We start from the raw sequence: 14,298 nt of genomic DNA on the forward strand, positions 1-14,298 counted from the left end.
ACCAGTTAGCGCGTCGGTTAGCCATGCTTCTAGGAGCTTTTTTACAGTTGGGGGTGTCCCTTCTCCCATAGATGTGGAGGCTCCCTTACCAAGAGATTTTGTGAAGTTGTAGTGAGGAGGGGGTGACCCATCTCGCCTAGGGGAAGCATTGGGCGTTGCGTCTTCGTCCATTGTTTCACAGCTCTCATTGATAACGTTCATGAGGTTGGTTGGGAGGTCACTTATTATTCTCGTCCTTTCTTCTTTGCTACCTGCCATATTGGATTTGTGCATACAAAGAAATGAGATCTTGTTCTTGCTTTTTTTTTTTTATGTTAGAGATCCGTGTTAGTTATAGATCTAGAAGAAACTAAAAAATTAACTAGAAAATCCCCACAGATGGCGCCAAATTGTTTGACAAAAAAATATAACTTTCGGCTAAAACAGTTGAGTTTATATAATAATGGATTAAACTTAGTTAATAATAATATCTCTATATGTGAGTTCCAAAAATGTGAATAACATTAGACAGATCTGATAGGGGGTTGACAACAACATGCATTAACTGTTCCAAAAAGTATGAGCAATAATGGAGGACGAACTAACAATAAATAATAATAAATGACATTTAAGTAAATAAGAGAAGTGGTTCATCCAATACAGGGTGAACTAGATGATTGTCCCTCCTGACAATGATGAATGACGGACAAATCCTAAAATATTCGAATTATTCTCGGATCTGATAGAAAAGTATGGAATAATATGAACAAGAATTTTGATGGAAATGTAGTGTTTGTATCTATATAAGAGAGAGAGAATCTTTTCTCAAAAGTCTGTTTTTAATCAAATGGATATCACATTCCCCCACTCATTATCTTTTTTTTTCTATTTATACGGGACATATCCCTAACAAATCATAATAGTACAAGTGTAGAGAATATCCACTAGAATATTCTTTTTAATATTCTATTTTAAAAACTAGTCGTTACAACTCTATCTGCGGTGCTCGACCTCGACGATTGTTGACATCTCGACCACGAGTCTCGCTACTTCCTGGTCGACCTCGACTCACTCTTTCCTCAATGCTACCTTGCCCTAAATATTCTGGGTAGATTTCGATCTTTACAATAGTGTTTGGTTAGTTGAATAAAAAAAAAAAAAGAATTTGAGCATAACTAATGCAAGTTTTGTTGATATTATTAAACCTCTAATAATTAATGCAGCGTTTGATTACATTTTTTTTCTTTCTTAAAAGAGAAATGAGGATGCACGGTTTGAAAAAGTCACACAAGTGGTAGAAGAAACAGTCACGTGTCCAGCAATCGAAGTTTCCTTATTGATTGATTCCATCCCCTTTCCCCAATGGGCCATGCCATTACATTTGCGTATGCGTTTTGCTCAACGAATATTTTTTTTTTTTTTTTTTTTTTCTCAACGAACCAATACCCAAAATTCTGACGTACCCACAAAACATACACGTGTCCACCTACTCTACGACATTTTACATTTAACCGCCGGTTACCCACCGCCGGTCAGCGCTTCTTATATATCCAAGTTCAACCCCACTTGTGCCAAGTTTGGTATTTGCCGTTTCCCCACACACACCAAAAAACTTCCACAAACACCCAAAACTCCTCGAATTCACACTTTCATTTGGTCAAAATTTTCTCTTTTTGTTTCGAGAAGAAGCCCCAATTCAGTTGTTTTTTTGTGTTATGATCGCAAAAGTTGTGGACTTTAAAGATGGGAGCTGAAGCTGAGGTTATTGTACCAGTACAACAGACCATCACCACGGTCTTAGATGTCCCCTGCTGTTCTGATGTGGTGCGTTTTTCTCTTTTAACATTCTTCTTTACTTTCCCCTTTTGCTTTTTAATTGTGTTTTTTTACGTTTTTTGGGATACCCATCTTGTGATCTTTGAAGAATTAGCGAAAAGAGCATGTTTTTTCAGTGTTAAGTCCCGTGCTTTAGATTTAATTGAAGATTTGATACTCAAAGAATAAAATTCAACACCCTAGACTTTGAATTATTAACTCATAAATGCTTATAGAATGTTACGGAACTATACAGGGAAGCAATAAAAGGAAAACATGTTTGGCTCGTTTCAACTTATTTAAGCTTAATTGTTGAGTTTCATTAGATTTTAGGAAGGAGTTAGTGTTCCTAAGCGTGATACGATGTGAAGTGTTGATCATCTTACCTATTGAGGTCTTGGCTTTAAGTGTTAAGTAATTTATGACTAATTTTGGAGCTTTCATAGTATCATAATAGTCATTACATGAGAAAAAGTCTAGGGTATGTCTGCAAAGGTTGTGACTTAGGTCATAGGTTCGAGCCTTGCGGCATGCGAACTTAGCTTGGTATTTAAGTGGAGAAGGGAAGAGGACCCATATCCCCGAGTTTCGAAGGCAGTTGATCATAAGGTTTGGCCCCGAGTTTCGAAGGTGGCAGCTGTCATAAGGTTTGGCCCCAGATGGATTTCTCGGTCATAACCAAAAAAAGGTCTAGCATGTCACAATACCTACAGAAAAACTTTGGCAATCATTCTAGCTTCAATAAATAACCTGAACATAACAATAACCACTATGCACAAAAATTTCCGCCTTTTCCCACTATGCACAAAAATTTCCGCCTTTTGCCCAAGTTATAGTTAATATTATATCTAAGGTGCCTCTAAGAAAAGCTTCCAGTGGCATTTGGAGGATGGCAACTACACAAAGCATAGAATGTTTCTTGGTGTTCAAAGAGGAAATTTATGCTTTAAAATGTTGCTTGTAAAGCTCCTTGTATTCTAATTAGGCAAAGCAGTTGCTTGGCTCTTGTATAAGGGGGCCTACTGGGCCTTTCTTCTACAATAGGGAAATCTGTGCTGAAACATTGCCGTGAAGCTCCTTTAAGTGCTAATTTTGTGTGCTTAATTAGGCAAAGCCATAGTGTTAGCCTTATATAAAGGTCACTTATTGAGCCTCTTCCCAATAAGAGGGAAAGATGCACTTCAATGCAGTTCGTAAGGTATCTAAGTGTTAATGAACATATTAATCAGGCAATAAGTAGCTTGACTCTTCGATAAAGTGGAGCTACCTTCTCTCTGCAACAGTAAAATGTGCTCAGATATAGTTTGTAAAGCTCATTTGCATGGATATCAATTTTTCTCTTTATTTCTTTGAAATTGTTCTCGTTCTCTTAGTTCGATCAGTGTCTTTTTAAGGTTGCATTTTCACAACATTGTGATGATAGAAGTCAACTCGAAACGTTAAATCTTGGGCTTTCAATTGGTCTACTAGAAAAAGGTTGCCTTGGCATTCTCAAGCATGGACATGTTTCTTCTCATTTTTTATCAGCATTCTCTAGGCATTCACAACTTTTTTCCTCATTTCTGACATCTTTCTTCTTGAAATGTTTTCGGTGGAGGGAGGGGAAAAGTGTAGGATATTTACAACAATGATTGTCATAGCATTTAAGTATGTTGTGGTTTTGATTTTTCTGGAACAGTTGAGGCCACAAAACCAAATTTATTTAGAATACTGTGTATATTGCAATTGGGGACAGGAGTACAGAGTTACTGATACATGTCTCTTTGGACCCAAAAGGTAATGTAAGTTTTTCTTTTGGGGGTGGGTGGGGGGTGGAGGGGGGACAGATGACCTGCAGAGTAGGGAAGATGGATTAGGTCTGTTCTCCTATGGTGTTCATCTTTCTGTTCCAGATTTACCTTTGCATATGAACCATGCCATGTCATTTTGAGCTCTTCTCAAGGTTAATATACTTTGAAACATATCAGAGACATTGCAAGATTGAAGTATTTTAGGACCAAGCTTGATTTTCATAATGACAAGAATCCACACTAGTGTTAGCCTAGAGGTCCATGTTCTGGTTTGCTATACTGTTCAGCCACATCCCTCTTGGACGAACAGTCAAGTTGCCCACATCATGTGCAGAGTGAAGCCTGTTATGACCAGTTAATATTTTATTCTTTGAGTGGAAGAGAGGAATCCCTCCACTTGTGGAGCTTCCTTTAAAGTTAAGTGTATTCAGCTGATATACCTTTTCTCAATGTTCAACAATATTGGTGCTAAATATGTACATTATAATTAGTGATCGGAATTAAACCTTCTTTTGTCATTTGTGAGATGATGTGTCTCTATCAATTCTTTCTTTCAGGATTTTAAATCCCCAGATACTACAATTTTGCAGTTTGTTCCTAGCATTCGTTCAGGTAGTTTTGCAGATATTGGCCCACGGAGGTTCATGGAAGATGAGCATATAAGGATAGATGATCTTTCCGAACATCTAGGTTCCCTAGTCAGGTTTCCTCAGCCTTGTGCCTTCTATGGGGTAATTTTCACTTTTGGAACGTTATACGTTGGTTATTGGGGAGCTTGTCTAACTGATTCGTGCTCACTATCTTGTAGGTATTTGATGGTCACGGAGGACCTGAGGCAGCAGCTTATGTGAGAAAACATGTTCTCAGATTCCTTTTTGAGGACGCCAATTTCCCTCAGACATCAGAAGTTGATGACGCATTTTTAAAAGAGGTGGAAAATTCTCTAAGAGAAGGGTTTCTTCTTGCTGACCTTGCTTTGGCTGATGAGTGTAATGTGAGTAGTTCCTCTGGAACTACTGCATTGACAGCTCTGGTATTGGGAAGGTAAATTTTTAACATTATGTATTTGCACGTAAATGGTTCTCCTTTTTGTACAAAAATGGTCATGTTCATGATTGCCTCTGGGTCTCACTTGTAGCCATATTATGTACTCAATCTTATTTCTTGGCACTCTAACCGCATCATACGGTGTTCAGTTCTTTAAGCGGGTAATATAAGTTATTCATTCCTTAGTTGAGGATGCTGTTTGATGGATGAGAGTCAACCTGTCTTTATTTTTGAGTTCCGCAGAATTGCTTTGCCAAGTATCGAACCACAGATGACTATAGAACTTGAGAAATTGCAGGGAGCTAGGGAGGACCATAGGATTTGATTCTATTCTATGAATTTTTGGAACCTGCGATTTTTTACTGTATTCTTGTTAACTAAACTGCTACTCTGTCCTCTTCTAGGCTTCTAATGGTGGCAAATGTGGGAGACTGCCGAGCAGTTCTTTGCCATAAGGGAGAGGCAATTAATATGTCTCAAGACCATAGACCGAATTATGCATCAGAGAGAAGGCGTGTCGAAGAGTTGGGCGGATTTATTGACGATGGCTATCTCAATGGTGTCCTATCAGTGACTAGGGCCTTGGGGGACTGGGACATGAAGCTGCCATGTGGCTCTGCCTCTCCTCTGATAGCGGAGCCTGAATTCCGACAGATTATCTTGAGCGAGGACGATGAATTCCTTATAATTGGTTGTGATGGGATCTGGGATGTTATGTCAAGTCAACAAGCGGTTAATCTTGTGCGTCGTGGTCTGAGACGGCATGATGATCCTGAACAGTGTGCCAAGGATCTTGTCATGGAGGCCCTGCGGCTCAGTACTTTCGACAATCTTACTGTGGTAATTGCTTGCTTTACTTCCGTTGATCATTCTGAACCATCACAGTCACGACAGAGGCGATTAAGATGCTGCAGCTTCTCTGCAGAAGCCTTGTGCAGCTTACAGAGTTGGTTGGACAACAGTGGAAGCCGTTGAGTTTAGATGATTCTGCAGGGATAAAAGCCAACCTTTGTGGATGTTTTTTCTTTCTTCCATCTGTTTTTGGGTGGGTTTTCTGTCATATAATTGGTTGGCAAAGAGAATGGGCTCAGTTTGGTGCTCTTTGTTGTATGGAACATGTATCTCATTTTATTAGCTGTATATAACAACTAATTTTCAATTAGCAAATTCACCATTGAAGCATTTAAGTTGTGGTCCGTTCAACATACACATCGTCATAAATTAACTTTCCCTTTTCTTTTCAAGATGCATATATATATATATGTGTGCGCGTGTGTGTGTGTTTCCCCTTCAATTTCCGACATGAAGATGTCCCTCAGAAAAAGAGAGGGAGTGAGGGAGAGAAAATAGTCGTTGTTGGTCATGACTCATGAATTTAGCTTATACATCTGCTGCAGGCGACTCCCAAGTGTTCTTCATTTCTCATATTCTTTTGACGAGACCTTAGTTTTTCTTCTTAATTCTTACTTGTATTTTCGGACAAGAGGGGTTGCTCTGATGGTAAGCAACCTCATGGTAGGGGTAAGGTGTGAGTTGTTGTTGTTGTCGTCGTCTTACTTGTATTTCCCATGTACTCCTCAATATCGGAGGTGCGCACACAAATGCTATTGCAGCACAGTTTCCTCTTTCTAATTACATATCCCTTGGGCTTTACGACTTTGTTCGACGTAATAGCATCATGACATACCATAAAAAGATTAAAGAGTAATATAAATTGATTTATACTAGCGTTTAGTTTGAAAAAAAGTAACAAGAAAAGGAATACATCAGGGTTTATTAAAGAAAAGGGCATTAAAGGAAGCTAAAGTTTAATTTGCTGTCAAACGGCGGGTCAAAGCTACCAGTCGTACGAAGCTACATGAAACATGCTACTGTACCACCAGATAGTCTTCCTTCTCCCTTATTAGCAACTAAAAATATTTTAAATTTTGCGATGGCTATAGATATAATTAGGTGGCTGCAGAGCTCACTCCAAAATTCCCAGGGTAGCTAGCGTATCGATCTGCAGCTAGCTATGGCAGGAATTTTGATACAGTGGTATGATTTTATTTGTTTCGGGATAGTAGGAATTGCCATGTTTGGCGCTCTTTACGTGCTATGCTGCTGCAAAATTAAGCAACAGCGTTACCAAACACTTAATGGTGATCATATTGACGACCACAACATTATTGGTCGTCAAGAGATCCTTTTGCCCCTGCAGGGCTGCCATCCGTCGTCGTCGTCGTCGTCAGCAGTGGAGATGGGGAGTTTGTCAAGTAGTTGTTGGCGTGGGATTCACCCTGCTTGGCTCTTGGCTACACGTTTTATATCTTTAGTTGTTCTCTGCATATTTTTAACCTGGGATGTCCTCCTTTACAACTACTCCATCTTTGTCTATTATACCGAGTAAGTTCTTTACGTGTGTATCTTTGAACCATATTTGTGTTTTACTAATTGGGAATGAGATTTGATTAGTCTGTCCGAAATCTAATAATTTTCCTAAAATTCGAATGTAGGTGGACTTTTACGTTGCTAATCGTCTATTTTGCAGTAAGTAAAATATCGACAATTAAGCAATGATTATTTCCATCACCAGTTATATATTGGTCCGCGAAACCACCTTTTGCTTGTCGAAATATTACGAAAATTACACCGTGTATATAAATAAAATATTAATAGATTTTAGATGTATATAACATATATTGAACACCATTTGTCGGAAATTTTTTTATTTCTTACAAGTCTATACACCCTTGAGGAAATTTCAGGCTTCGCCACTGGTCTGAGACCTCTTAATACTCTTAATTAATTAGCAATTTTCAGAATAACTAAGTCTAGAGCTCTCTGCTTCGTCTGATCACTTTAAACTGCATTGTCTTTTTTAATTGTCGCCCTCTGCAACAAATTTAAATGTAGATTGGAACCATAATATCTGCATATGGATGTGTACGCTACTACTCAAACAAATTAGCTCCACGTCCTGGCGACGTAATTGAAGACATTAATTCTCTGCCCAAGGATGGTGTCTATACAAGGACTGATCATGAGATTGACAACAAGGCAAAGACCAACAAGAGTATATTCAAGCTGCAAGGCCAATATTACAATGAAGACACAGTACCACAACGAGCAACCTTTTGGAGTTACGTGCTACAAATTTCGTATCAGGTAAATATAATATTAGTCCCTGATCAAGAATTGGATGGATAACCCTTCGGGGTTGTCCAGGATGACCCGGTATCAAATCCCCTCTCAATGTCTTTTGTCGCATACAGGGCTTGCCTAGTGCGGTTTACATCCCATGTGTGGTTTGTAGGATATTACATAGGGATGTTTACCCAATGCGCACAAAGTGCTCACCACAGAGTGCTCACCCGAAGGGCAGAGACTGTGACTGGGGCTGGCAAACTGGCGTGTCGGGTCGGATATAAGCGGGCCAAACCGGGTAATTTAAAAAACGGATAAATTATCCGATCTGACCCGTATTTGAGACGGAAAAAACACGGGTTTATCCGAGGATAATATGGATATCCATATCATCTATGGCTTCTTAAATATGATCACTTATGAGAGAATTCCTAATCTTCCAAACTTGAGGAACTCCAATTTGAGGTTTTACAAATGTAAAAGTTAAACACATTAGTTATCCATTTGGTTAACCATTTTCTAAGTGGATAATATGATTCTTTATCCATATTCGACCCGTTTTTAAACGGTTCATTATTAAACCTATTTTTTGATGGATAATATGGGTGAATAACTATTTTCTTTTAACCATTTTGTCACCTCTAATTGTGATAGAGGTTGTAGCGGCTGCGGGTTTCCTCTCTTACAAAAAAAAGAAAGAATTGGATGGACTATATGTGGAGCAATTCAACATAAATTTGATAACGATTAGAATTGATCTCCAAATAATAATAATAATAATGAAATAAAAAATAGGACAAGCGTTGTAGTACTACATACAAAAAAAGAAGAAATTTTTGCTAACATCATCATAGTAGCAATATATATTGTTGTCAGGTGAAGTAAGTCCAGTGTTCTACAGTATAATATATGTTGTGCATTACGCATCAAATGTCCTGCTTGTTTTATTCTAATGTGATTATCTTAATTACCTGAACAGACTTGTGCAGGTTCAGTAATTCTTACAGACATCATCTTTTGGTTCATTATACTACCCTTCTCCTCAAATTCACATCTTCAACTAAACCTGGTATACATGCTTCTTTCCTTAATTAGTAGTGAACTTACCCTCTCTCTTTTTTTTCAATATTCAAGTTTCTTTTCATTTCTTTCATTTTTTTCAATTTTTTATTTCTACTGTCCTTTAAAATTGAATAAAAATGCTCTGTGTACTAAGAAAATAAATAAATAGTAAGTAATAAGAGGGGCTTTACCTTAATGATCCTAATGAGGGTAGGTTCAGTTTATCTGAACTTCATTACTTCTTTTATCTTATATGCTGCTAAAGTTGTTTAATGGTAATATATATATATATATATATATATATATATATAATTGATGATAAATGTTGCGCGATATTGTTCAAGTTCTATATTTCAAGAATCTTATTATTTGATTATTCATGTCTTAAATATTCTATTAAAATATATGATACAGCTATCACTAGCTCTAATTAAGGACCTTATTTTTGAGTACATTTACTGTCATTTTATTGTTGTTTGCCTGATAGTTAATGGGTGGCATGCATTCTCTCAACATTATTTTCCTTCTGATTGATACCTTCCTCAACAGCCTGGTAAGTCATGCACATAACATTGTTCAGTTTCTGTTTTTGGAGTCTTTTTTTTAACATTTCCGGCTCATTTGAGTACACTTAATTTGCAGCCATTACCTTGGGCCGGGCTTGCATATTTTGTGTTGTGGAGCTGCTGCTATATCATTTTTCAGTGGCTTATCCATGCCTGCGGTTTAATTTGGTAATAATATACTATTCCTACTATAAATGTATTTGTGCATGAAGAATAAAATGTAGTTTCACTTATTTCTTTTTTAGGGTTTCGACACTATAACATGTAAAAAGTAGTATTCACAGCTACACAAATGATAAAGACTTATAACCATATAATATTATGTCATGTTTAAGACAAAAAACTTTTTAAAAACTTCATTTTTTTGTTAAACTAAGTCAAATAATTAAGTTCACGTAAATTAAAACATATTGTTTCTCCTTAAAACGTATTACATGAGAGCTCTAAACTTAATATTGTGAATTTCTCTAAGGTGGCCCTACCCCTTTTTGGAACTTTCAACACCGTGGGCTCCTCTATGGTACGTAAACCTTATAAATTTTGTACATTTTTTAATTCGCTCTTCCACTGAATCTAATGCTTATTGCTTACGTGCTACGGCAGGTACTTTTGCTTGGCGGTGTTTCACTTGCCTTGCTATGGAATTTATTGGTTGCTTGTGACTTTCAAAAACTCAACTTTCTCTACATTGTTCCCCCAAGCGTTTATAAGACACTCCTACTAGAATGGGAGCCAGTGTTGTGTTAATCAAAGAAGGAACCTTTACTGTGATGTAATACAGTAACACTTAAATTGTATGAAAATTCTAAAGTTTACCCCCTTAACATATACCCCTTTCACATTTTGAATGGGTCGGCAACCCCCTTGTACTCAAAAATCAGTTGGAAATAAAATTTATTATCAATAAAAATAAAAATAAAAATTCAGAATAAACCCTCTTTTTGGAGGGAATAGTTTTGGCGCTAGAATAAGTTTGGCGCTATATTACGGTAATTAGCATAAATTACAGTGTTTACTTTTAACTTTTAAATAAAAGCTTGACATAAAAATTTGAGAAAAATCTAGAGTCATTCGGAAACTAGACGAATTTTTCAAGGTGAGTAACCTTCTTCACTATTACAATTTAATGTCGTGGTTTTGTGGTTGTGCACAAGTTCCAAAGTCTGTATATATTTATATAGTATATTCTTATGTGAAATTGTTATATTGCGCAAAATGAACCCACTTGAAACATAATTGAAAGGCGGCTTAGTGTAGGAGTGGGTATCGGTCGGTTCGGTTCGATTTTGTAGAAGTTCGGTTCGATTTATTTGATTTTCGGTTTGTGATTATAATAACCAAAACTAAACCATAATAATTTCGGTTTGGTTCGATTTATTTATGTTCAGTTCGATTTAATCGGTTCGATTTTTGGATTTCAAGCCATGGCAGTTTCTATCGAGGAATAAATTTCAGAAGAGAGGAGCAAATATTTTGTATGCGCCTGTCAATATCTCCCCTCCTTCGTTAGCCTATTTCCTTCTTGTCCTTTCATCACCATATGTCCCTACTCTGAAATATGTTGATATGTAATTGGATCAATTTTCTTTGGTTTATTGCTTGTTTATCTAGGCTAGTGTTGTTTGATTGTCTAAATGTAAAATGCTTGTATATGCATACTCTCTTTTGGAAAGACCACACACCTTCTCTTGTATGGAAGAATCATATGGGATAAATATGTTGCCTATTTCATCACTGTCTCTTAATATGGGCATTTCAGAATGCACATCATTTCAGAATCATTTTTCAAGATTATACCAAGTGACAGAAGATATGTTGACGACAAAAAAATAAACAAACAAAAACGAAGTTGTTCTGGTAGTAGTACTTAGTGCAGCAATAATTTGATTTTTCGGTTTAACTGAAAACTGAACCGAACATCGAATTTTTTTAAACTATAAATTACAAATCGATCGAAAAATCAAAATCGAATAAATCAAAATTTTTGATTCGATCGGTATTATGCTTACCCTAGCTCGATGGTAAAGAGGGGTCATAAAGTAGTTAGTTCGAGCTCAGGTGTGTCCAGAAATCGTCTGGTACCTTTTATATTTTTTAAGCAACGTTAGTTTTTTTTTCCTCAGCCACGTCAGTACATTAGAACAATTATTATGGAAAAGATACTTCTCTATTGACAATAGTGTGATACTTTTATACCTTGTATAACGTGGAGGTCAGTTTCGTATTTTTACTTATTTATTGTTTTAGTAAATTCTCTGTTTATTTTACTTTTATTTTGTTAATGGTGGCTTGGATGGCCAGATTGATTTTATTAGCAGTTAATTAAGAGTAAAACATAAAATTTTAAATTGGAGACTTTAACGGAAATTTTTGAGAAAACTACCCTCTATAGCCCCTTTAAATTTTATAAACATTACACGGGACGCCCTATTTGGTCGCCCCCATTTAACCTATACCCAATTTTTAAAAAAAAATTTAACTTGTACCTACTTTTTAAACAACTTCAGGCCTCTTTCTCCTCCTCCTCCTCCTTCTTCTTCTTCGGGTGACATTATTCTTTCCTCTAGATGATATATTATTCATATTATTATTCTTCACATAAAGCGAAACTCTTGGATTCAAGAAACTTGGTTTAATTGATGATTTGTCAGGGAAGCCACTATGGCAAAGTTTTGATTAACCCACTGATACCTTCCTTCCTGGTATGAGGATAGACGACGGGATGTTCAAGTTGACTGCTTGGAATATTACCCAAAAGGACCCAATGTCACGACCCAATTTTTCCTACGTGTGACGTCGTGACAGCACCTAATCTCTACAACTAGGTAAGCCTAACATTTTGCGTAATAATAAAATAAAAATATAAATTTAACCAGTTATTCAAAAATACACAACAAATCCCAAAATCCGGAACATCGTGAATCACAACTACAGAAGGAAAGATCTAGTGTCTCTATACATCAGAGTCTAACAAGGAAAAATACAGAATATAATGGACATGGGAAAGAGTAGAAGGGGACTCTGAGGTCTGCGGACGCGGCAGATATACCTTGAAGTCTCCAAAACTATCCCGGCTCACTGATAGTGCGACTGATAAGGTGCATCTGGATCTGCACACGAAAAACATGTGCAGAGAGTAGCAAGCATGAGTACACCACAATGGTACTCAGTAAGTGTCAAGCCTAAACTCGGTCGAGTAGTGACGAGGTCAGGTCAAGGCCCTACCGGAGTAAATATAATAAATTAAACAGTAAAAGATATAAGTAAAATTTACAGTAACAGAGTTAAAGAATTTTTTAAAAATTTAACAGTTAAGGGAGCCCTCGGCTCAGAACAAGATAAACACAATGGGGAATCTCCCGAGATACCGTCCCGTAGTTCCAAATGAATATGCAGTACACGGGGATCTCCCGAAATACGTCTGTAGTCCCAAAGTAAATATGCAGTGATGGGAGATCGGGGATCTCCCGGAATACGTCTGTAGTTCCAAAGTAAATATGCAGTGCTGGGGGATCTCCTAGAATACGTCCGTAGTCCCAAAATAAATATGCAGTGCTGGGGAATCTCTCGGAATACGTCCGTAGTCCCAAAATAAATATGCAAGACAGTGAGGATCTCCCGAAATATGTCTGTAGTCCCAAAATAAATATGCAGTGCTGGGGGATCTCCCGGAATACGTCTGTAGTCCCAAAATAAATATGCAAGACAGGGGAGATCTCCCGAAATACGTTTGTAGTCCCAATTTAAATATGCAACGCAAGATGAAATGGCAGGTAAGGCATCGAGTTATACCGTTTATACAGAACACAGATAAGGAAGGTAGGGACTTAACTAAGCATGGCACACAAAATGTCAGATAGACAGTTAAAACACGTAAGCATGCTTCTCTAGTCTAAGCTGAACAATTAAACGAATTAGTGCAATTTAATAAGAGAAAGACAGTTTATGATTTAGAAAGGAGAAACAGGATTTTTGCAATAATAGCCCATGTACGTACTCGTCACCTCACACACACGGCGCCCACACCTCAATTAATATCAAACATCCTAAGGAAAAAGTCCTCAACACAAGGTTAGGCAAGCCACTTACCTCGAACCGCTTAAATCAACTCGATCTCACGTTCTTGCCACGAGTATCCGACTCCAAATGGCCCGAATCTATTCAAATTAATTGCATAATGTAAATATAACTACAAGTAACTAATTTAACTAATTAATTCGAAGCTAAAGCGTGAAATTAGGAAAAACGCCCAAAAAGTCTCCCCGAGTCCACGTCTCGGAATCGGGTAAAATTACAAATTATTAACACTCATTCACTCACGAGCTCACTCGAACAAAAACCATCTAAATCCGACGTCAAATTCCCATTCAAATCTCAGATTTTCAATTGGGGAACCTTTTCCTCCATTTCCAAACTTCTACCCTCAAATTCCATAATTAGACGAGGAAAACAATAATGGATTAATGAAATATACACGAATTAGAGTTAAGAATTGTTACCCACTGATTTTCTCTTCAAAACCCTTGCAAAATCGCCTTCTCCCGAGCTAAAATTCGAATTGGTGAAAAATGAGGAATGAACCCTCGAATCTGCCTCTTCAACCCAGCGATTTCCGCACCTGCGCTCATAGGGCCACATGCGGTCACTCACCTACGGAAAAAATCATCGCAGGTGCGAAGGTCAGTTATCCGGGTTGGGGCCATATCTGCGGTCCAAATCGACGCATATGCGCATTTCACTAAGGCAGTCAGGCTCCGTACCTGCGCCCACGCTTCGCACCTGCGGGCTCGCATGTGCGGTCAAACTTGCGCACCTGCGCTCCATCACTAGCCCCACCAGTTCCGCATCTGCGCACTGTCTCCGCACCTGCGGCTCGCTCACCTGCGGCCTCCCTTCCGCAGGTGCAAAACACC

The 14,298-nt window shown here is 37.7% G+C and overlaps 2 protein-coding genes across 3 annotated transcripts; both read left to right on the top strand.

Annotated features, from left to right (window-relative positions):
- Window positions 1–1,552: 1,552 nt before the first annotated feature.
- On the top strand, window positions 1,553–5,802 carry LOC142161651 (putative protein phosphatase 2C 47). Of its 2 annotated transcripts, none has more exons than XM_075233852.1 (4): window positions 1,553–1,803; window positions 4,142–4,315; window positions 4,393–4,628; window positions 5,036–5,802. In XM_075233852.1, exons 1-4 carry the CDS (start codon window positions 1,723–1,725, stop codon window positions 5,604–5,606), a joined length of 1,062 nt encoding a protein of 353 aa, XP_075089953.1. In that variant the 5' UTR covers window positions 1,553–1,722; the 3' UTR covers window positions 5,607–5,802. The 2 variants fall into 2 exon arrangements, with proteins under 2 accessions (XP_075089953.1, XP_075089954.1); XM_075233853.1 differs by having other exon boundaries at window positions 1,558–1,803; window positions 4,175–4,315.
- Window positions 5,803–6,512: 710 nt separating this feature from the next.
- Window positions 6,513–10,246, top strand: LOC142171484 (uncharacterized). The gene is made up of 8 exons (XM_075233854.1): window positions 6,513–7,016; window positions 7,127–7,160; window positions 7,527–7,778; window positions 8,737–8,826; window positions 9,307–9,372; window positions 9,462–9,553; window positions 9,858–9,905; window positions 9,989–10,246. The coding sequence occupies exons 1-8, from the start codon at window positions 6,646–6,648 to the stop codon at window positions 10,107–10,109; spliced, it is 1,074 nt and encodes a 357-aa protein (XP_075089955.1). The 5' UTR covers window positions 6,513–6,645; the 3' UTR covers window positions 10,110–10,246.
- The last annotated feature ends 4,052 nt before the right edge of the window (window positions 10,247–14,298 follow it).

Source organism: Nicotiana tabacum, chromosome 17, assembly GCF_000715075.1.
Source record: "Nicotiana tabacum cultivar K326 chromosome 17, ASM71507v2, whole genome shotgun sequence".
Taxonomy (NCBI): Eukaryota; Viridiplantae; Streptophyta; class Magnoliopsida; order Solanales; family Solanaceae; genus Nicotiana; species Nicotiana tabacum.